The sequence below is a fragment of the Schistocerca piceifrons genome, chromosome 1, assembly GCF_021461385.2.
Source record: "Schistocerca piceifrons isolate TAMUIC-IGC-003096 chromosome 1, iqSchPice1.1, whole genome shotgun sequence".
Lineage (NCBI taxonomy): Eukaryota > Metazoa > Arthropoda > Insecta > Orthoptera > Acrididae > Schistocerca > Schistocerca piceifrons.
In genome coordinates this window covers 509,627,704-509,652,556 of record NC_060138.1, presented here as the reverse complement: position 1 = coordinate 509,652,556, position 24,853 = coordinate 509,627,704, and the positions used below count along the sequence as shown (strand labels likewise).

At 41.6% G+C, this 24,853-nt stretch overlaps 1 protein-coding gene across 2 annotated transcripts in view; it reads right to left on the bottom strand.

Moving 5' to 3' along the window:
- The window catches only part of LOC124796652 (nardilysin-like), a 381,435-nt gene that overhangs the window by 162,133 nt on the left and 194,449 nt on the right, over window positions 1-24,853 (bottom strand). For both annotated transcript variants that reach the window (XM_047260712.1, XM_047260713.1), the window contains exon 13: window positions 11,695-11,845. In XM_047260712.1, the coding sequence (XP_047116668.1) occupies window positions 11,695-11,845 (151 nt within the window). The remainder of the gene's footprint in view (window positions 1-11,694; window positions 11,846-24,853) is intronic.

The following is a 24,853-nucleotide window of genomic DNA, read 5'->3' as shown; positions in this document are numbered from 1 at the left end:
CTGGTGATTATGGCGGGGTCGCCATCTCTTCCAGTAGTGGCTGTTGTCCACAGTATGCAAGAAATCTACAACAGACTTGCGCCAGATATCACTTCGCTGCAATCAGGGAATCAAGTGCAATCACCATCAGGGTTGCCCCAAGTTTCCCCAAGTGAAATTCCCTGATTTCCAGACAAGTTTCAGCATTTTGCCCTGAAAAATTTTGAGATCTCAAGGGTAAGTTAAGACGTTAAGTTGACGATCTGTCTTTGCAGCTACAGTACAAGCAACAATAGTGCCAACAAGAAAATATCAATAAAAAACATGAAAATAGATGGTGTTCCCGAGCAAAAATCTTATGTACTAATGTCAACATCTTTTGAATGAACTGTTTTTAGATGGATTAAGCAAGCCAAATGGTATGTGTGTTTCATTAAGACCACTGATATTATTTTATTGGAATAAAATGAAACCCATTTGGTGACAAAAATTCGCAATTCTTTGAAGTCACAAGATAGATTTAAAATATCTTCACTGATTTCAGAAATAACCTCACAAAAAAGTAGGCCTCTCGAAAGAAATGGATAAGGCAAGGAAGAATTGTGTAAACCAATACCGTAGGTGACCACCAATAAAATGTTGGTCCTACTAAGTTTGTCATTGTCGGTTATTACCCATTATTCATTATTTTACAGATATTTTGCGATTTTTCTTTAGAAATATATGAGTGCATAGCATACAAACTGCCAGCGACTGACACAATTTTCTTCTTCTTACTGTCCATACTTTCTAACTAATTTTGAAGTGTCAAAATTTCTAGAATAAATAAAATGTCTATAAAACTCCAAACTGTACAACGTACTTGCAGTTAGACAGTCACAATTCCTGAAATCCATCGTAAATGGCTTCTGGCCTGCTGAGAGTACCACAGTCCTGGGTGCATAGGTAAAACATTAAAATCTGTTGCATTACACCACACACAAACAGATCCGGCCTGCAGGCAGATCAGTAAGAGTAGATCTGACAGGTAAGGCCTGCACATTAGTGGGAATCAAATAACTTCCAATCAGCAGGCCCAATCCATTACAGATACCCATAGAAACAGCCTGCGATTTTGGCCCATCGCAGAAATCCACTCAGGTGGCCAGCTATTCATGAGCCACAGGCATTATGATGATGAAATGAGATCATGGTGATCAATCCATGCAACAGATAACTTGTTCAAATACTCTGAGATTCAATAATAATGAGAATAGTAAAGATGATTGCTGAGCCACAGACAGGTACATAGAAAAGACAATCACACTCTCACAACTAAATTTTCAGCCATAGCTTTGGTCAGAAAACGAGAGCACATCACACATTCACACAATCACTCAAACACAATTCATGCACACATGACTGCTCTCTATAGCCGTTGCATCTACAATCTCTGAAAATCAGATCCAAACAAACCATTCCTCATACATCCCTGCCTCTTATCGGCAGCTGCTAGGCTAGTGGCAAGAAGTGGTGGCAGCACTGACAGCAAAGCCAAGAGGAGTGGTAGGAAGGGGAGAAGTAGTGATAATGAGGGAGTAGGGAAGGGGCACACTTACTAATCTGCACCCAGCCAGTGATGATGCACGACACCTCAGTAAACAAACCATGGCACCTACTGAGACAGAAACTGGGCTAAACTGCTGGGGTAGTTTATGGAGCAAAGTAGTGGCCAACATTTACCTGATGTCACTCATCTGACTGCATACGGCTTGCCATTATGAAGGTACCAGTGGTTTTCCTTCCACCTTGCTTTCTTAATGAGTTTGGTATAGTACAGAACTGGTTCATAAAAGCTCTTTGTACCTTTCTTTCGGCACATAACAAAGATGGTGTGATCCTGTTTGGTTGTTCTGACCCACTACATTCTGCTGAAGTCTGCTGCCTGGCTCAACAGGAACACTGATGTTGTGTTTTGTCCTGACCCAGTCTCAGAAGCAAAATGTTTTCTTTGTGGCTGCCTCATGTCCACATTGCTGTAATGTGCCGAGATAGCTTCGCTCTGGGGCTTTACTCCATATACAAGGCTGGCATGCAGCAGTAGGTTTAAGATTCACATAGGACTTGGATATGGAGCCCTGCATCTTAGAATAAAGAAAAGTGTGTATCTGTCTGCTAGATAAAGTTGTAAAGTTGGTATAATGTGGACACATTTAACATTGAAGTTTTATGTGGCGGGAGTTTTGAACTGCGGTTGCATCAAATGCTGATAGAGGTCAGTCCTGCACTACCTCTCATTTACTACACTAGCAACTTCAGCAAGCAACTGCACGGTAACTGTTACCGAATACTTTTTGTTGTGCACTGTTCATTTTATCTTTTCTTATCTTGAAATGAATGAAAAGACAAGATTAGTCCTGGTCCATCACAGAGTTCAATTATGACCCTTGCAACATTAAAAGGGACTGGCAGTCCCTGTGACCATGTGTCACTTCTGCTTTTGCAGAAAGGGAGAATACTGCTGCAGGCTGCTACTATGAGAGAGAGAGAGAGAGAGAGAGAGAGAGAGGCATCATAATTCTAGTTTGTTTACAACTGTGGCCTACTACCAGTTTATGGTGGCCACACTCTACACCATATTGGCAAGAAAATAAAATCTGTCAACATATTTCGACCATGTTGAAAATCTTCCCCTACAGCAACAACAGAGTTACACTAGACTTTCACTAATCCAGCTCTCAGTAGTCTAGCTTCTCAGTAATGCAGCACACATCCAGTCTCTAGCTGCTTAAGCAGAAATGGTGCATACAATAGTGAATTCTCATGTACAAATAATGGTGTGTGTTAAGTTATAATGTTAAACAATACTGCACTATGTCTGAAACTGTGGTTTTCTTTATGGTTCAGTATTATGGCTTTTAAAATAAAACTCTTCATGCTAGACCTCAAACAGAAACTCACAATTAGAGAAAAACTGAACTAAGGTTCTTCGCTAAAAGCCAGTGCCACTGCTAAAAGCCAATGCCACTGAGTGCACTGCTGAACCGGCAACTATTTATAACCACATGTTAACAGACAAAGAATAATCAAAAGTGTATAGGAAAGTTACGATGAAAGTGACGAAGAAGAGGACACAAGAAGAGAGAACATGAAGGTGTGTCACACTGCTAGTGCTGAAGCTGCAGGCATCTTCCTGAAGTGTTATGCAACAACCGTGTACATGCAGTACCAATGCAATGCTTGTAAAGGCATTGTGCGACAGAACATACTGGCACTTGCATGTCATCATTGAGACAACTAAAAATTTGGGACATATTTCATAGCGAGTGATACTACTGTACATGCACGCATTCAAGGACTAATTTTTCTACAAAAATGAATGTATCTTTGGATTTAATGAAGTATAATCCCTATGTGTTTACAATAAATTTAAGACACTGTCAACAGTCTGACACACTCATATGTGTAAGGAACGGTCAAATTAGCAAGTGCCTAGTGTATTTTTTATTCTATTTCTATGCTAAGTACCTTGTCATTTCTAACTATAGCATTCTCAACTATGGGTCGTATAGCTATGAATGCCTATACAAGGTAGAAAACAATATACTGCAGATTTTGTAATTATCACATTAGGTGAGAAAAGAAAATAATGTTGAAATAGACCTTAACTAAGGTGACCACTCAGCTCACTGGTGGGAAAACGCTGCTGTTTTTCAACAGAAACATTCATTTGTTGAAAGCTTAAATGCAGCCAAAAGGCGAGAACAAACAAAGACTATTAAAAAACTGTTGAAGTTTTTACAAAAGCAAACATTTCAATTAAAGAGATCCCCAATCACCACTATTCTTTAACAGTAAATTTCAAAGCACTAAGTCTTCATCTTCAGGCGCCTAGCAGGACAACCTTTCAAATTTGGATGACACATCATTTACACACACAAAAAAAGTTATATAAAATTTCACCACAAATAGATGCAACTTTACCAAATGTAAATGCTACCAAGTGAAAATAAAGTTACAGGTGTTTGTTGAATCTTCCTCCCCTATAATTTTTTTGTGCAAAAATTAGTTTTTTTACTAAAAAATGATTTAATGGAAATATTTTTCTGTACTGAAAAGGACATGTAGCTCAAATATAAATATCTGTTCTACTCTAAATTTCAACAATGAAACAATTCATCATAAAAGCCAGATTGAAAAAATCTTCAAGTGGATGTGAGAAGTGATACTGAATGCATTTGATAAATTAAATAGAGTTTTTAAAATAAGTTCCTGATGTCTGCAAAACAAAGTTGATACAATCAGGTTGTATTACACAGTTTTGAGTGTTTGCAGTGATAGATGTCAATGTGGAAAAAATTGAAATCTGGGGATTGTTCAGTGAATAGTAGAGTGAGTGTGTGTGTGTGTGTGAGAGAGAGAGAGAGAGAGAGAGAGAGAGAGAGAGAGAGAGGGGGGGGGGGGGGGGGGGGGGGGGAGTACTGGGAGAAACAGAAAAAGATAAGAAAAGACCAAAACTGAAAGTTGAGTATATGACGGTAGAACACATGAGCAACACAGATGTTATGTAATACATGGATAATATAACCTACACTATTATATAAAAATACATTGTCGTTCAATGTAGTTACTAAAAATCTCTGAACATGTGTCACTGATTTGCTTCAAATTTTTACACAATATGTTACAGTCCTGGATTTTCCATTGTTTGATTATGGCTAACAGCTTTTCTTTTATTCGGTGCTGTTTTCCTTTTTTCCCCTGCATTACTACATTCAGTGTCCATCCCATGTTTCATATGTCACCTTACAAACCACACTGCTCGCTCTACTTCGAGCCACAGTGTATCAACTGTCTCGGCCACTCACAACACATGGCTACAAGACTTTGCTGATTGTTGGTGCAGTATTTCACATCTCACATTAATCCCACCTATATCACTATTCCTAGACCTTCAGATTGATCTCTTTTGCATAGTTTCATGTGTTATTTCCTGTACCTACCTGTCCCACATGTACTCGTATTTCACTCCTTCTCCTCTCTATTCCAGTTCGCAACTACTAACTTCACCTAATCTAATCACATCTGCTGCCCCCTTCTTCCCACTTATCCACACACAGACCTGCAACCCACTTTACAATCTTTTTATTTATTTTTTCTTTGATCGCAATGTTTCTTCATGCCAATTTCAGCTGGTTTTCGCATTTCACTATTGACCTATTCGCTGTGATTTCATCTTGTTTTCCCGTACTTCATCTGTTTCATTCTCTTCGTGATTTTTCCCATGTGTTTGGGTGTACTTTTGCAAATATTTTTGGATGTCTTTCAATATTATTTACGTATTTTTACGCATTTTTATCCTCCACTATGGATCCTTGCTCCTCCACCTGCGTCAATACAGAAAATTTTCCTTATCCCTAGCCAGAACACAGTCCCACATACTGTCCCTGCATTGTTGCTTGGCTCATGGAATGCCCCTAAATGACCTTACCATCAAATTACCCATCTCACCCTCATCGACATAGTCCTGCAAAACCATATCAATCAGGCCCAAACCACCTTGAAATACCTCCTCTCAATCCATACAATTCTCCTGCTATTCAATCCCAAATTCCTGGATCCGATATTACACATTGAAGCTCTTGCCCTCCACAAACTAGAGCAACATGCAGAACATCACCTCAAAAAACTCTCTAACCTGCTCACTTCCTACTCCCACCTTGGACTTCCACTATCCACCATCTCTACAGCTACCTCCCCCCACATCCCCTAACTGACAAACCATATCTCACAGAGCTACTATATTTATCCCATCCTTAAAAACTCCCTCCAACCACTGTACAGAATCCAGAGCCTAAGACACAAAACACAGTAATGAATCCTTTCTCCAGAAGCCTTAGCCCCACAGAAGTATCAGTCCTTTCCGATGGTCTCACCTTTTGCCCCACCCACAAATTCAATCATGCAGGACATGTTAAAGGACCTTCTCCTGGTCCCTTCAGTGGATTCACTTTTTCATTGCCAGCCCTACCAATCAGAGACCAATGCTGAACCCTGCCTGACTCAATGCACCCCTCCATCCAACTGTGATCCACCCACACTGACCCAAATCACTCCCTGTAATCTTTCCAGAATTTCTTAACCTTGAACCTTGCTTCATCATCATTCCCCAAATTCTTCAGCATGCAAACCAACCTTACATTCACAGAAATCACTGCAATCCACCACCTAAAAACCATTCCCAACCTTATAATCCCAGCTGCTGACAAAGGCTCCATCACTGTTGTTTTGAACACAAGGACTACTTGGCAGAAGGACTCTGCCAGATTCATCCATCTACAAACCTAGCCACAGTGACCCCATTCCAGAAATCCCGAAGGATCTCTAGTCACTCCTCAAATCCTTCGGCCCATCCCTCCACCCCTGCACTCCTACCTTCTAAATGTCACCTAAAGACCATAAACCCAACCACCCAGGATGCCCCTCTGTGGCCAGTTACTTTGTCCCCACTGAGAGAATCTCTACCTTCATCCTATTACCCACAGCCTATCCTTCAGTATAAAATATACCAACTATTTCCTCCGCTGACTCTCCACAGTTCCTGTTCCTTTACCACATGGTGCCCTCCTCATCACTATTGGTTCCACCTCCTTTCACACTAACATTCCTTATGCCCATGGCCTTCTCTCTACTTTACACCACCTTTACCAATGCCCAACGAATTCCAAACCTACAACCTCCTTCCAAGTCTCCATGACCAATTATATCCACATCCACAATTACTTCTCCTTTGAATGCACTACCTACAAACAAATCTGAGGTACAGCTACAAGCACTCACTTGGCACCGTTCTAAGCCAACCTATTCATGGGCCATCTAAAGGAATTCTTTCTAAACACCCAGAATCTCAAACCCCTCACTTGGTTGAGATTCGCTTATGATATCTCCATGCTCTTGATTGAGGGTAAGGATACCCTATCTACATTCCTCCAGAACCTCAACAGGCTCTCCCCCATTCACTTCACCTGGTCCTACTCAACCCAACAAGCTATCTTCTTTGATGTTGACCTTCACTTCAAACAAACCACCTTCTTTGATGTTGACCTTCACTTCAAACAAACCACCTTCCTTGATGTTGACCTCCACCTCAAAGACAGCCACATCAGAACCTCCATCCATATCAAACCTACCTACACTTCAACAGCTGCCACTCATTCCATACCAAGAAATCTCTTCATACAGTCTAGGCACCCTTGGCTGTCGCATCTCTGGTGATGGGTAGTCCCTCTCAAACTATACCGAGTCTCACCGAGGTCTTCACAGACTGTAACTATCCTCCCAACCTTGTACAAGAACAGGACTACCTGTGAAACTATTCATGTATTCTACAAGCTAAGCTGCAGCCACTAAGCTGCATTCGACATGGGCATGACAGCCGACAAGCTGTTTGTCCACAAGAATGGCCACAGACAATATGTGGCCAGCACCTGTGAGTGATAGCAGGTGCACGTATTACGAGTTCTGATGAGTTAGTATTGTGATGTTGCTCAAAGTCTGGCCTCAGCAGCCAGACGGAGGTTGTGTGTGTGTGTGTGTGTGTGTGTGTGTGTGTGTGTTGTGTGTGTGTGTGTCTATTTCAATCAATGAAGGCCTTGTTGGCCAAAAGCTTACTTTCTGAAGGTCTTTTTTTCATGCGTATCCGTGACTCCGCATCTCCACTATATGGTGAGTAGCAACTCTCCTTTTCATAATACTGTCACATTACATACTGGATTTTCCACTGTTTGATAAGCTGTATATTTTTCAATACATACAATCCACAAATATAAATGTCAAAAATGTTGAAAATCAAACAATGGAAAATCCAGGATGGAATGTTACAATATAATGAGATGGAAAGTTGCTACTCACCGTATAGCGGAGATGCTGAGTCGTAGATATGCACAACAAAAAGATTTTCACACTTAAAGCTTTCAGCCAATGGCCTTTGTCAACAGCAAAACACACATACGCGTGCAAATGCGCACACACACACACACACACACACACACACACACACACACACACACACACGTGCATACGCAACTCACACACACAACTGCAGTCTCAGGTAACTGAAACCATACTGTGACCAGCAGCACCAGTGCATGTTGACCTCCACCTGGAAGATGGCTACATCAGTACCTCTGTCCATATCAAACCTACTAACCACCAGTAATATTTCCACTTTGACAGCTGCCACCCGTTCCATACTAAGAAATTCCTTCTGTACAGCCTAGCCACCCAACGTTGTCACATCTGCAGTGACGAGTGGTCTGTCTCAAAATATACCGTGGGTCTCACTGAAGCCTCCACTGACCGTAATTATCCTTCCATCCATGAACAGAAACAAATCTCCCATGCCTTATCTTTCCAGTCTCCCACCACCTCCCAAAGCCCCACCGTCAGGCCTCAGAAGAGCATTTCCTTCATATCTCACTATCACCCAGGACTAGAGCAACTGAATTACATTCTCCGCCAGGGTTTTAATTACCTCTCGTCATGTCCTGAAGTGAGAAATGCCCTGCCCACTATCCTTCCCATCCCTCTCACAGTGGTATTCCACTGTCCACTGAACCTGCACAATATTCTCGTCCATCCCCGGCTCCGAATCCCTTACCTCATGGCTCATACCCCTGTAATAGATGAAAGACCTGTCCATATGGATCCTTCCCAATAACACCAGCTTTCCTGAATTGCGCAGGTGGGAACTTTCCCTGCAATACGTCCTATGTCCCCGTAACCCTCCTGGCGTCAACCTTGCCGGCCGTAGTGGCCAAGAGGTTCTAGGAACTTCAGTCCGGAACACGCTGCTGCTACTGTCGCTGGTTCCAATCCTGCCTCGGGCATGGATGTGTGTGACGTCCATAGGTTAGTTAGGTTTAAGCAGTTGTAAGTCTACGGGACTGATGACCTCAGATGTTAAGTCCCATAGTCCTCAGAGCCATTTGAACCATCTGAGCCTCAACCTTCGTTATTCGTGTCCTCACCCATCCAGCCCCTTCCCTGGTCCCATTCCAGCACTACTCTGTGTACATGCCACATTTATTTGTGTGGTTCTGCTTTGTTCTCTTGACTTTACTGCATTATATAAAAAAAGCGCAAATTTTAGTTGATTATCAATCTTCATATATGTAGTTAGTGTCAAAATTTGAAAGAACATGTACTTACAGTTTTCTTAAACTTACAGTCTCTCACACATGTTTAATATCACACACAATTTTCCGTGTAGAGCATACATCAAGAATAACAAACTAAGATTTAAAAACCAGTTACAAAGACATTTTAGGTGTCTTCAACAGAGATAATGTTATATGTCTTTCACAGAGTACGATATGCTTTTGTACAGAGGGTATTTATCCTAACAATTCAATCATAATTTGGTTGTATTTCTTTACAATGGTGCTTATTTCTGTGAGTTACTATTTTTATTTGCGTATACTTTTGAAGCACCTAGAAATTCACTGATTCACTTTCAGTTTTTAAGTTCAATATCTTATCTTCATATTTTCTAAAATGTGAATATATCTACATCTCTTCTAACATGTCCATTTTATGCCCTTTATTTAATTGGTGGAGTACTTTGACATTTTGTTCTATTTCTTCAAATGGGTATCCTGTATTTTGTACATTTGTGGCTATTGCTGGTGTTCTGTGTGTAGGCTTTAATGTGCTCTGTGTACTTGGTGTTGAAATCTTGGCCTGTTTGTCCTAGGTAGAACATGGAGCATGCTTCGTGTGATATTCTGTATAATCCAGAGTCTGAGAATGGGTCATGATCACACTACATGTTATGTATTAGCTTTCATTATAGTTTATTAGATGCGGAAAACCCAATTTTTACTTTGGGGTTTTTGAAAATATTTGGAATCTTATGTGATAAGAGTGCCAATATATGGGATGCTAGATATATATTTGTTTCTATCTTTTTCTTCTGTGGTGTCTGGGTTGTTCTTCACTTTCTCTAGAGTTGTGTCAACCACGCAAGCAGTATAATTATTGATAACTGCAATCTGTTTCACTGTGTTTATTTCCTATTGCATGTTTTCTTGGCTTAAAGGTAGTTTGTTTACTCTATGTAGCACTGACTGTACACTGCCTGTTTATAGATGTTAGCTTGTGGTTGACTTGTCATAATATTCTGTGGTTTTTTATTTTTTTCCTTATTTTATTTTTATGTTGTTCAAACACAAAAAATCAAAGATGTACTAATACCTAGAAATGGCAACTTTGTCTCTCTTGACATCACAAACCTCTACATAAATATCCCGATGCAAGAAGTAACGTCTATTAATGAAGAACCTCTACTAAGATACAGCAAAATATCTATAACAGAAACCGATGAAATAATATGACCGCTGCATTTAATACTAAACTGTTGTGGGATATTAGTGTGCAACTTAGCCTGGACTTGAACTAGCCCCTTAAGTTGGACAAAATTTCAATGAAATCAATCATTTGAATAGGTGTGGGTAGTGGTGTAAAATACCTGGGCAAATGCCCAAAATTCAGAAGTGCAAAGGCATTTATGCATTCTAAAGATTAATTGATAAGCAGCACTTATTTAAAAAAAAAAAAGAGTAAGCTGATATTTTGTATTGGAAAAGGTGTTTAGCAACACTGCTTCTTTAGTGGTTGAGTAACCAAGTTGATAAAGCTGCTTGATAGTTATGGTAGAGTTATTTGGAAACAAATTGGACAAGAAAGATAACTTTTTACATCTTTAATGAGATCAGTTTTCTCTTCACAGCAATGCAATCATATGGAAGTAGATAAAGAATTAAGAATAACAGAAAACTATAGTCTATCTCGAACGTTCCTACATTTGACAATGGAGATCTTTCTTTCTTTCTTTCTTTCTTTCTTTCTTTCTTTCTTTTTTTTTTAAAACAGTTTAACATTTAAGAACACATTTATCATGAAGAAACACATGCCAACTGTTTAATTCATTCAGTAATAATTTTGCTATCAATAATCATTCTTCAGTAATATTCAGAGATTGACACGGATTATGAAGTGTGTTGCATTATAAAACAATGACCTAAGGGCATTTTTTTTTCCCTACACTACCTATCACTACACAGCTGTTCAACACTGAGAGTGTGTGTGGTGGGGGGAGGGGGGGGGGCACGCATATTAGAGAGAGAGAGAGAGAGAGAGAGAGAGAGAGAGAGAGAGAGAAGAACTGGCAGACAGAAAAAGGATATTATAAATGACAAGCAGCTGTCAGCAACACGTGCCCTTTCTTAGTACAGCAAGTTGGAATGCTAGTAAAAAAACACCAATCATGCTTCTCTCTCCTTTCCTTATGTTCTTGGTAATAAAGGCAATGAATGCTATTATGACCATTTAAGTGTAAACATTTACTAACTTTTAATACCGGGTGTACCATCCCATCCCTTATTTTAACTGGTAAATTACACAGTCTAGCAGTAAAAACTTTAAAAAGTACTTTTTCATAAATGCCCAGATTTTGGGCCCTTAAGACTGCTTTGGTCAAATTTCTAAGCAAATGCTCACTTACAAATGTCTTGTCCGCTGGGAATTTGCCTGGCCCAAATCACTAGGTGTGGATTAGTAATTTACTATAGAACTTTTCTTGTGCTGTACCATAAAATGTGTGCGATTCCGACACAAAACAGATGACACTAATCCTGCAAGTTCACATTCGATTAAAGGATTGTAGTAAATACTTACATGCAATTTATGGCTGTATCCATCAATTTTGATAACAATTCCTCGTGGCTTTGCAGTAATAACTGTTTTCATTCCCACCACTTCAGCAGGATACAAATCTTCTGCAACATGTCGGTTGAAGATCTTCACAAACAACTCCAACATTACATAGCTAGGAAACGCAAAGAACTATTACAGCAAAACTTATATTGATTGTTAATTATTATTACAAGGCTAGTTAAATGCCATTATTGCCACATACTTGAAAAGCCAGTCAGAAATTTTAATTGCCATTATTAAAAAAAAATTAGATTGAACCTTTGGACTTTGTAATTTAAAACACCGAGGTCATTATGTGGAAAGTAGCACAAAAGTTTCTATTCACATTATGAATAATGATGCAGACAGAGAATCTTTGCAAATAAACAGAGAATATGCACTGATGAAGCTTTTTAAAGTGAAGTGTGGCACGTCATTCTGGAAATGATATGTCCCATTTCCCTTCTCTCTACTGGCCAATGAAAGATGTCTGCAAGTTAAGGTAGTTAGTAAGTAGGAAGCACCTCACTTTTGGGAGGTGTTTGATGGTGAGTGCAGATCAGAGTTGTACCAATTCTGTGCCATCTATGAGACAGGTCTCGAATGGGTGCTTATACCCACTGGGTGGAGTTGTCTGCTCATTGGTGACACAGATGAAGGGCATGGAGAGAATGTGATCTCCACAACGTCAAAGAAGTACTTGCCAGAGAACAAATGGTGTTGAAATATATTTGTACCAATTGTTATTTCCTGGATGGACTCTCATTGATACACATTCTCTTGTCTCACTGGAATACAAGCAGATACAGTTGATCTCTATTTGTCTTGAACTGTATATGATTGGTAATACATCAAGTTCAAACTATCTTGGCATGTTATTCCAGTGGATACATTGGAAAACAGAATTCTCTTTCAGCACCTTTCAACACAGAAGGAGAAGAGTCTACTGGGAAGATCTGATCCACGGTTAAAGGAGTACTCATTAGCAGGATCTTTTAAGCTCAAGAATTACAGCAACTCATAAATACATTGCAAGTCCTCTGATGAATTTAAATTACAAAAATTCTACAGATCGAGCAATGACCTGTTTTACCTATGAACACCTATCACCAAAATAGTAAAAGCAGAAAGAAACATTTCAGTTGAGGACGTGACAGGATGTGAAAGGAAAAAGGTGTGAAAAAAGTATGGAAAAGAAGATTACAGAATTTTTTTCCCCTTTTTACGAAATTAAGCAAGAGGATATGTCATTGCTCAGGGTAATCAAAGTCAACAACAGAAAGTCTAGCAAAGCACATGCTGTGTGGTTGGATTCAAATCAGTAAAATATTAAAGTATAAGATGTTTGTGTTGTTTGTAATTAGAAAAAGAAGAAATTATTTTTATAATAGGAAGATATGAATTTTGATTGTACATAGCAAGAGAGTCAGCCATTACAACACTGTGGGTGTTAATGGATTAGTAGACATCAGTCACATACACACATTTGCAGTTGCAATGCAGAAGAGTTACATTAGTTTTTGAGAAGAAGTGAGCCAACTTTGTAGTAGAGGACGGACCCCTTGGCAGCAGTTTAACTTGACATGCGGTCTATAGTGCCACTAGTTACCTACCACCAGCTATACCACGGCAGTTTCAACATCAGCCCACTACAACTGCTTTCCATGAAGCATCTGCAGCTTGCCGGCATATCCACAGCAGTTCACTGCAGCACAAGGTTACAACATCAAGTTATATGTATTGGTCACAATTCTTCCTATTTTCCTGTTGCTGATATATGTTGACAGGTAATACAATTTGTTAGTCAACCTGCAGACTTTTCGTAGGTTATTTCTTCAAAGTACTTTCAATATATTTATTGGTCACCATAACTCCTGTGCTGAAACGGTACACTAATCGATGCTCCTTAACCATGGATCAGCTCTTTTAAGTAGACTACTTCTCCTTTTGCATCTAAAAGTACTGAAAGAGATTTCTGTCGTTCAATGTATCCACTGGAATAACCTGTCCCGATAGTTTAAACCTGATGTATTGCCTATAATATACAATTCTAGATGATGACAAACTGACTAAATCTGCATGTATTCCGGACAGGCAAGAGAATGTGTGTCTCTCAGAGTCCATCAGGGCAATACCAACTGGAAAAATAAATGTCAACATCAGTTTTCTCTGGAGAGCATTTCTTTGACTTCTCGCAAATCGTATTAAATCCTATTCTCTCCATGCCCTTCACCCGCAATACCAAAGGACAGACTTCTACCCCAGCAGGTATAAGTGTCCGTTTGCAGTCCACCCAGCCAACAGCACTTGATCAGTGCAACTCCACTCTGCACAGACCATAAAGCACCTCCCAAAAAAAAGTAAGGTGCTTCCTACTTGCTAACTACCTTAACTCATCAGCATCTCTCATCAGCCAATGAACAGCAGGGAATGACAAGTCACACTTCAAAAGCCTAAGGCAACAGACTTATGACAAAAGTTAGCGTCTGATAGTTCATCAAATACATTATGATACATAACTTAGCATTTCCCTGCAGCTAAAATAAACACAGTAGCACAGTTAGATGGTTTGGGCACACTACAGGTGTTTCACACCCAAATGACAATAGTAAGACATGAGCAACAGCAAAATACACTAAACAGGACTAGAAAAGAACAACTGACAGTAAAGGTAACAAAACTATGACAAACCATGTGAGGACCCACACCAAAGCATGAAAAGAGGTTATCATGTCAAGATTAAAAGGAGAAAATGATAGAACAACTTTAAAACAACATAGCAGACGGCCATGGCTGGATGATCATAGGAAGAAAGAGAATGAACCAGTCACTCTGTAGCACATTAAACCTCCAGCCTAAAAGTTTATGCCAGAGTCCAGACACATCCTATAACCTTAAAACTTTGACTACACTTGACTCATATCAGCTAAAATAGAGGGCAAATCCCCAACAAGACTCACTTCTGTCCTGTCATCATAACAGAATGCATTCAATTAAAATATGGCGTACATTGATTTGTGCACACTATAAGCCTCACAGAATCGGGAGTGTGGGGTCCTTTCACCAGACTAAAGCCATGTGCAAGGTGACAGTGCCTGAATTGGAATTATGTATGGACTACTTCATTCTGCGTGAGTGACTGGCAGGAGGAACACCACAGCTGGATACTTCACTTCACAGTTTATTGTTATTGTTAGATGGCCTTGGGCAAGTACAGAAAGGGCAACAGCCTCAGCGGGTGCGGGGCAAAGTCAGGACATGCGGGGACCAAGCAGCAATCGGTATTGTAATTGTCAACTGTCGAAGCTGCGTTGGTAAAGTACCGGAACTTCAAGCGCTGATAGAAAGCACCGAAGCTGAAATCGTTATAGGTACAGAAAGCTGGCTTAAGCCAGAGATAAATTCTGCCGAAATTTTTACAAAGGTACAGACGGTGTTTAGAAAGGATAGATTGCATGCAACCGGTGGTGGAGTGTTCGTCGCTGTTAGTAGTAGTTTATCCTGTAGTGAAGTAGAAGTGGATAGTTCCTGTGAATTATTATGGGTGGAGGTTACACTGAACAACCGAACTAGGTTAATAATTGGCTCCTTTTACCGACCTCCCGACTCAGCAGTATTAGTGGCAGAACAACTGAGAGAAAATTTGGAATACATTTCACATAAATTTTCTCAGCATGTTATAGTCTTAGGAGGAGATTTCAATTTACCAGATATAGACTGGGACACTCAGATGTTTAGGACGGGTGGTAGGGACAGAGCATCGAGTGACATTATACTGAGTGCACTATCCGAAAATTACCTCGAGCAATTAAACAGAGAACCGACTCGTGGAGATAACATCTTGGACCTACTGATAACAAACAGATCCAAACTTTTTGACTCTGTACGTGCAGAACAGGGAATCAGTGATCATAAGGCCGTTGCAGCATCCCTGAATACGGAAGTTAATAGGAATATAAAAAAAGGGAGGAAGGTTTATCTGTTTAGCAAGAGTAATAGAAGGCAGATTTCAGACTACCTAACAGATCAAAACGAAAATTTCTGTTCCGACACTGACAATGTTGAGTGTTTATGGAAAAAGTTCAAGGCAATCGTAAAATGCGTTTTAGACAGGTACGTGCCGAGTAAAACTTTGAGGGACGGGAAAAACCCACCGTGGTACAACAACAAAGTTAGGAAACTACTGCAAAAGCAAAGAGAGTTCCACTCCAAGTTTAAACGCAACCAAAACCTCTCAGACAAACAGAAGCTAAACGATTTCAAAGTTAGCGTAAGGAGGGCTATGCGTGAAGCGTTCATTGAATTCGAAAGTAAAATTCTATGTACCGACTTGACAGAAAATCCTAGGAAGTTCTGGTCTTACGTTAAATCAGTAAGTGGCTCGAAACAGCATATCCAGACACTATGGGATGATGATGGCATTGAAACAGAGGATGACTCGCGTAAAGCTGAAATACTAAACACCTTTTTCCAAAGCTGTTTCACAGAGGAAGACCGCACTGCAGTTCCTTCTCTAAATCCTCGCACAAACGAAAAAATGGCTGACATCGAAATAAGTGTCCAAGGAATAGAAAAGCAACTGGAATCACTCAATAGAGGAAAGTCCACTGGACCTGACGGGATACCAATTCGATTCTACACAGAGTACGCGAAAGAACTTGCCCCCCTTCTAACAGCAGTGTACCGCAAGTCTCTAGAGGAACGGAGGGTTCCAAACGATTGGAAAAGAGCGCAAATAGTCCCAGTCTTCAAGAAGGGTCGTCGAGCAGATGCGCAAAACTATAGACCTATATCTCTTACGTCGATCTCTTGTAGAATTTTAGAACATGTTTTTTGCTCGCGTATCATGTCATTTCTGGAAACCCAGAATCTACTATGTAGGAATCAACATGGATTCCGGAAACAGCGATCGTGTGAGACCCAACTCGCCTTATTTGTTCATGAGACCCAGAAAATATTAGATACAGGCTCCCAGGTAGATGCTATTTTTCTTGACTTCCGGAAGGCGTTCGATACAGTTCCGCACTGTCGCCTGATAAACAAAGTAAGAGCCTACAGAATATCAGACCAGCTGTGTGGCTGGATTGAAGAGTTTTTAGCAAACAGAACACAGCATGTTGTTATCAATGGAGAGACGTCTACAAACGTTAAAGTAACCTCTGGCGTGCCACAGGGGAGTGTTATGGGACCATTGCTTTTCACAATATATGTAAATGACTTAGTAGATAGTGTCGGAAGTTCCATGCGGCTTTTCGCGGATGATGCTGTAGTATACAGAGAAGTTGCAGCATTAGAAAATTGTAGCGAAATGCAGGAAGATCTGCAGCAGATAGGCACTTGGTGCAGGGAGTGGCAACTGACCCTTAACATAGACAAATGTAATGTATTGCGAATACATAGAAAGAAGGATCCTTTATTGTATGATTATATGATAGCGGAACAAACACTGGTAGCAGTTACTTCTGTAAAATATCTGAGAGTATGCGTGCGGAACGATTTGAAGTGGAATGATCATATAAAATTAATTGTTGGTAAGGCGGGTACCAGGTTGAGATTCATTGGGAGAGTGCTTAGAAAATGTAGTCCATCAACAAAGGAGGTGGCTTACAAAACACTCGTTCGACCTATACTTGAGTATTGCTCATCAGTGTGGGATCCGTACCAGATCGGTCTGACGGAGGAGATAGAGAAGATCCAAAGAAGAGCGGCGCGTTTCGTCACAGGCTTATTTGGTAACCGTGATAGCGTTACGGAGATGTTTAATAAACTCAAGTGGCAGACTCTGCAAGAGAGGCGCTCTGCAGCGCGGTGTAGCTTGCTCGCCAGGTTTCGAAAGGGTGCGTTTCTGGATGAGGTATCGAATATATTGCTTCCCCCTACTTATACCTCCCGAGGAGATCACGAATGTAAAATTAGAGAGATTGGAGCACGCACGGAGGCTTTCAGACAGTCGTTTTTCCCGCGAACCATACGCGACTGGAACAGGAAAGGGAGGTAATGACAGTGGCACGTAAAGTGCCCTCCGCCACACACCGCTGGGTGGCTTGCGGAGTATCAATGTAGATGTAGATGTAGATGTACCAACCATTTCTCCTCCCACACCTTCATGTACCTCTGACTTAACACAGAAATGACAGCCCACAGGGAAATAGCACAAAGTGTCACATTATGTCTGCTGCAGGCCTCCTCCAATCAGCTTCTTCAATTCCCTGAATCCCCACATGCACTGGCACCTAGAAGAATGACACCTATGTTGGAGGAAGTACAGTTGGTCATGTATCAGCTGCTACAACTTCTCAATTGGACACAGGTTCTGCATTGATTTTAGTGTACCAAATGAATTTGAGTAGATGAGAAACTGTGTGCCCTGAGCAAACAGCATCTGCTCCAGTGCCTTCGGGAATGGGGAGGCAAATACTGATGACACAGTTGGGGAACATGACAGAACAGCCAAGGAAATCCCAATGTTTGGTGCCATCAGTGCACACCATTGTAAAACTGTGAAGCCTATCTAAAATAGTGAAAAACACAGGCCCTCTTGAGGGGCCAAGGTGTACATCTGCTCCAACACCCATCTCCGAAAGGCAATCCTTCTTACGAATCCCACAGGGCCTCATTGCTCATTGCCGATTACAAAAAGTCTTTCCACTGGAGGCTGAGCTACGGCATAGTATCAGGGATGTATGGCATGGGAAGTGTTTTATAAGTATGCCACAATATGATGTGGAATGGCGGCTCAGTGGCCTCTGTGCAGAGGCCCAGTTTGGGGCTTGTTTGGAATGCCCCAGTGGCTATCCAAATCCCTTCATGGTGCATCATGTCAAACATTTTTAAATAAGACAGTCTTGCAGAACCATAAATTGGGCATCCATAATCCAGTCGAGATCGTACAAAGGATTTGTAAAACTGGGTCAGACATGTCCTATCTGACTCCCTACCCCTCCCCCCATTAATTGTAGCTGAGAGATTTTAAATACTGTCTCTCTATCTATTGCTGACAATGGCCTTATCGGCCATAAGCTTTAATTGTGAAAGTTTTTTTGTTGTGCCTATCTGCGACTCAGTATCTCCACTATATGGTGAGTAGCAACTTTCCTTCTCAAATGTTGTTACATTCCATCCTGGATTTTCCATTGTTAGATTTTAAATACTCATTGCTTTGAGCGACCTTAAGGTCCTTAAGGCCCAGAAACCTAACTATGTCTTGCAATGAACAACAGTGTCCCTTGTCCTCAACTCAAAGTTTAAACCAGAATGGGAACAGTTAAAAATAACACACAAGACTTTTCAGTTGAAAACTAGAAACCCCTCTTTTCGGCATACTCATCCAACCATTGAAGAGTCATTTGCAGTTGATATTTTGTTGCAAGGCTTGAAGAAGAACAAAAGACAAAGGAGCCATCCACAAACAAGAAACACTTGACAGGACATTTTACTACTGATATTAGTCATGCTATTAATACCAAGGGCAAAGACTGTTACACTAAAAACACTACCTTGAGTGACACCATTCTCCTGCTCAAAGCAATCTGGGACGACATCACTGACTCTGTACTGAAAATAGCTAGAGGAAGGACTCTGTACTGAAAATAGCTAGAGGAAGGACTGAATAAAAGTGGAAAGTTATCCACAAAACTCCCATTCGTGAAGTTGCCAGAGGATAAGATGCCCCCAAGTAGTATCACAGGCCTACTCAATGTCAAAAAATATAGCCAGAAGGTGATGCTGGTGCAGTAAAGCCTGTTATATAGCCACCTCCAGAAAGGTCAGGTTATCAGAGGTGGAGCAATACCTGCTGAGCCCACACTGCAAGTGACTAAGGAGCTGCCTGGATTCTAAGATCCAGACAAGGCAGCAGTTGACCGTCCACTCCAAGGTTTTCCTCATGCAGCTGGTGAGGGCAACCTACAATAATTACTTGGGCGCCTGAGGTCTTCCCTGGGTTTTAAAAGTGTAATTAAAATTTTCTCTCACCATGAGTCAATAATGTGACCTGCCTCCCCAAATGAGGTTAAAAAGGGCGAGGAAGATTTCTTTGCTTTGTCCTGTGAGGTGCTGTGGCCTATCATAACGGATTCTACTGTGATCAAGGCATGTGCCACACACCACAGACAATGTGGAATTCAGCTCCACATGGGAAAGGGGGCAATTGTACTCTTCATCAGTGGTGGACCGAAAGTCCCAATAGCCCCTCTCAGCAGCCACTCTGTGGCACCAGAAAACTGGATCCTTACTGGCGATGACAGTAACGTTGGCAAAACAGGGTGCCATAGTCGGGGCAATGTATCATGGGCCAGTTTGGGGACTACTATTCTACACCTAAAGCAGCCACTGGGCACCTCCCTGCTCTCCCAAAAATCCTCCAGATGGTTTCCCATACAACAGTATGTGTTGAAAGGTTAATGGTTGTCAGGAACTGTTACCATGATCTCTTCTCACTTTCTCAAATCATTCAGTGCCATTTAGCCCTTGTTAGCCAAAAGGCAGTGAGGTTCTCTGCAGTTGGACAGCACTTGAACCTACACCAAGCTGGCCGCAAAGTGACAGTCATTACTCCATCAAGGGACAGGCAGCCTCTTCAGTTGCCCAGAAAACTGCAGAATGGATGTTTCTGTGGTGTGGTGGATCATTTGGATCTTATGATCCACCCATTCCTGGACACATTCATGATGTTCAAACTCAGCAAGGCATCTGTAAAGTGTCCAATCTGCTCTACTGTGGTGATTTTCTGTCAGGCACAACACTGTGTGGCAGGTGAATCCAGATCGGAAAGTGATCACTGCCATGCAGGTCATCGACCATTACCACTAAGCAGTATGGGTGAGGGATGGAGAGCAAAGCAAGACATCAATAACACAGAACAACCCTGTTACAGTGCAGAAGTGAGTGCTCTATCCACTATTTAGCAACTATGCATGTGAGGACAGGAGAAGCCTCTCAACTGCTCTACCTCACAGACAGGGAGCTGTAGAGAACCGAATCATACTGTACACATTAGTATCACCACAGAGGATGAAAAGGTTTGGGAGCTAAGTAAGGAGGTCATGGAGATCCATTCTGTTGAGCATGTTGTGTGGGGCAGGTAAAGGAACATACAGTCAACAGATGACATATATACATGGACATTGCAGCTGCTTGCAGGCTAGTCATGAGGGAGACGGGCAAGGAGTGACTTCTCCTTCAGCTCTCTCTCCACTAAGCTTGTCCTTTTTTTTGGAGAAAATAGCCACGTAGCTCAGGGGCATCAGATGATTTGAAATTAGTCTCCTGAAGACATATACACAGTGATCTATTGTGAGCCAGTAGATGTATTTCCTCCATATGTGTCCTGAACCCTTGCAAGTTCCACCGAAGTATGAAAGCCATCTTAAAGGTGATGTTTACCCCTGCCTTGCCCCCTGTTATTCAACCATTGCCATGAGACTAAAGCACAGGCCAGATCACTTGAGGAATTCGCTGGTTCTCTCAGACAAATGTCGACATCCATACCAGCAATGGTATGTTCATACTCAAGAGCCTTCAGACAGGACCAAGGTCACAGGGTCCACTTCAGAGCGGATTATTTGGACTGTTGGTCTTCGTCCCTTGCTTGGCTTTTGGGGACAGTGGCACGGCCAATTTAACAGAAACACACTGCTGGATTTCTTCTGATGTCTGACAAGAGAATTGCTACATTGGCCAACGTTACGGTCAGTAATTATTAATGTTGCAGCAAGAGGAGGGCTGTGTTGCAGGACCAGTGGCACAGGCTGGAAGCTGCATTTACAAGTGCAGGAAGATGTCCCCTGCTCAGCCATCATAATTTGAGTGCTAACACTGATTTTCTGGACAAGTTGATTCAACATCAAGGCAAAAGATTTCACGAAACTTGGTGACTGATCAGCATTACATTCCTTCTTCATGTCAGAGTTGAGACACGCTGGGTGACTTATTCCCTGAATCTTCTTTCCTTCAGCAAAGATCAAACAGTGCTTGCTGCAAACCGGATGGGTCTGGAAGTAATTAACACACACTGGCAGGCCATCCATTGGAAACCTTGTTCATGAGCCACAGCGCGACACCTTCCACATGTAGCCCGATCACTACAGCCCATATTGGTGTGACTGAAGTGTTGGCAGTTGAAGCAGTGCTTGACTTTGGGATATAAGGATTAACCTTCATGCAGAGAAACCCTCCTGCTGCAATATACTCAGCCAACTTCAGTACACTGAATGTCAGGATGAAAGACACTGACTTCTGAATATCACTATCAACGCTTTTCAGAACGTTCTGGACTTTAGTCAACCTTGCATTTTCCCACTGCTGTTGCAGTTCTTTTGTATCCATATCGATAATGTTTCAGCATGTTACAACTCCTTTAATGCTATTTAACCCCATGCGCAGCTCAATGTTGATGGGATACTGACCAAGCAGATTGGCATTCATTAGCTTCTGTACTTGAGGAGCTTTCATAGTCTCAAGCAGAAGAGTACCACTGCACAGCCTCTTGATAGAATTGAGTTGCCCTGAAAGCCTCTCCAGAGCTTTATGGACGCAGAATGGTGACATTTTTCAATGGAATCATCCAAATGATTCATCATAACAATGATATTCTCTACACAGGATGTAGTCCGGTACTGTGGATACTGCCCCTGACTTTCAGAGATGACTAACGTGGACCGGCCACACAAAGCCTCTTAGGACTTTTGGTATTAATGCTGCTCAACAGATCACCCAAACCACTGGAAGTAGAAAAATCAGATCTACACTTCATGGAATTCCCACCAACAGTTAGGGAGCCCCACTTAGCCTCATATAATTGAGGTGCCGCAGGTTCCTCATAGGTTCCCCGCTAGCAACTGTTCTCCTGATGACACTGATGTTTTTTATAGAGGTTTTGCCATTCTCATGATGTAACAAGTTAAACTGAGATTTCCGTTCCCTGTGACACAGAATGTTCCACCACCCTGCCGCATGGTGGTCGCTGAAACATACTCAGAGTTTACAGTAACAGAGGACTAGTGCCTCTCACCAGTCCCCAGTTCAGGAACACCTGGGTCGCCAAGCTCATACCCAGCAATCGAGTGCTGAGCCCTCTGACAGCATATTGGTGCAAGTGGGTGGCAGGGGCAAGAGTCCAGGAGGCTCCAGAGAAAGGCAGCTGCCAATGTAACACATTCTTTATTGACACATTTGTGTTGCTTGATAAAACAGGTCAGTGGCCGGCTGGTCGCCAAATTTTGCTGGGCTGTCTGCCTGCTCGCTGCAGGATGCTTATGCAGTTACTCCACCGAGTGCTGGCAGCATCATTACATTAGTTGGCCACATGGTCCCAATGCTAGTGATGTGTAATTGATGATGGTGTATCTGTTCCAGCCCTGGGCAACACTTGGCTGCAACACAGTGGTGGATGCCCACCACTTTGAGACACCCATACAGCAATGGTGGATGACTGCTGGTGTGCAAGAGATGCAACTCACTGCACCCAGGGCAGGAGACAGTCATACTGCTGGAGACGATGGAATGGCCAGCTACACCACGGCAGTAACTCCAGGGAGTAACTTTGTGTGTAAAGCTGTTGCCCTGCCATGGCCTCCAACAGGCGACTTATGCGAGCAGGACCATGTGGTGTCCTCATCTGGAAGAGCCCCACCATATGGGTAGGGCTGTGAGACTAAGAATAATTCCAATATAAAAATGCATAGTACTTAGTTAGCAGCAGTGCACGTTCTGTGCATGTGCACCACTATCTGCCGCATATCCTACACCACTGTCATTGTCAGTGTGGAAATCTGCTTTCCTGCTGCTTCAACAAGCTAACCTGCCTCACAAAATTGTATTGGCTTTGTTGAATTATTACAGCGACATCATCCTTGCTGACCTGCAGTCTGCTTCTGCCCCCTAGTGTTACCCCAGAGTAATGACCCACTCAGAGCATTAAACAGTGCATTTGCATCACATCTCAGCCTAATTACTAATTATCTCGTAGACAACTGCCTCACTGTGGGGTTCTACTGCTAGCTCAAAAACTGGGTCATTTTCTTGTACAGATTGTAAATTCTTTCTCGCCTGGTTTGCTTTTAAATAATTACTGCTCACTTTGACATAAGACAACACAACTTATCACTATTTAGCTGAAGCAATAATGAAGGAACAGACTCGGAGTCACAATTGTAAAACAATTATGGAACAGAACAGACAATGTTATTTATAGTTAACACACTTAATACATAGGTGTGCCCGGTTGAGAGTTAAAAACATTTTCATATTATGCTTCATGTTTGTACAAGATGCAGAGAAATTGATAACCAAACAACTGGTGGCTTGTCCACACTGGTTAGATACTGCATCCAATCTTTCTTATTATGTTGCTTAATGCTGCTTTACTTATGAGTCTATTTATTGCATTTGTTTTCCACTTCTGGCAATTTCAACCTTCAACAGCTTGTCCCGGTGCTTCCTTTTCTCTTAATCCTAAATTTACATCTTTTCCACATTCACATTAACAGGTTACATTCTCACTCTAGGAATCCAGTCTACTGGAATCTGGCTATTGGTGATTTATGTTAACAGTCAGCTCTCCGACTCAAAAGAACAAAAGCTATGCACAGCAGAGCTGAGCCAAAGTGGCACTTGGTATTGCAGCACTCAAATCACTGTTACGTATCATCGTCCTGCTCTGAACTGTTCTATGTGCTGTATTGGCTGCTCGGCTGAACTGTGCCCTTCCTGTGCAACAAAGAATCAATCAAGGAATGGATTAGGTCAGGCTCTAGAGTTTGATTTGGAAATATTATATTCAGTGTTGGAAATAACTCCAAAAGTACATCTGCCCAGTACAATTACAGTTGTGGAAAGTTCACCTGTGTCATTTCCATAACCATGGCATGTAGATGGGCGGTTGGCGCTGTAAATTCACATGTAGTCCCAACGATTAATTACCCATTTCTCATAAGTTCAATTCATCTGATTCTCTGTCAAGTCATTGTAAGTGAAGTAAATCCAATGAAAATCTGCTTGTTGGAAATGCGGGCTGGGTTACAAAGGTATCCCTTAGACAATCTAGTTCTTTCACTCTAACTAAGAACAACTCTGTTGTGCATGTGACCTGGCTGATTTGTACTACCCTGGTCAGATACAATGTGACCTTCCCCTTGGACAA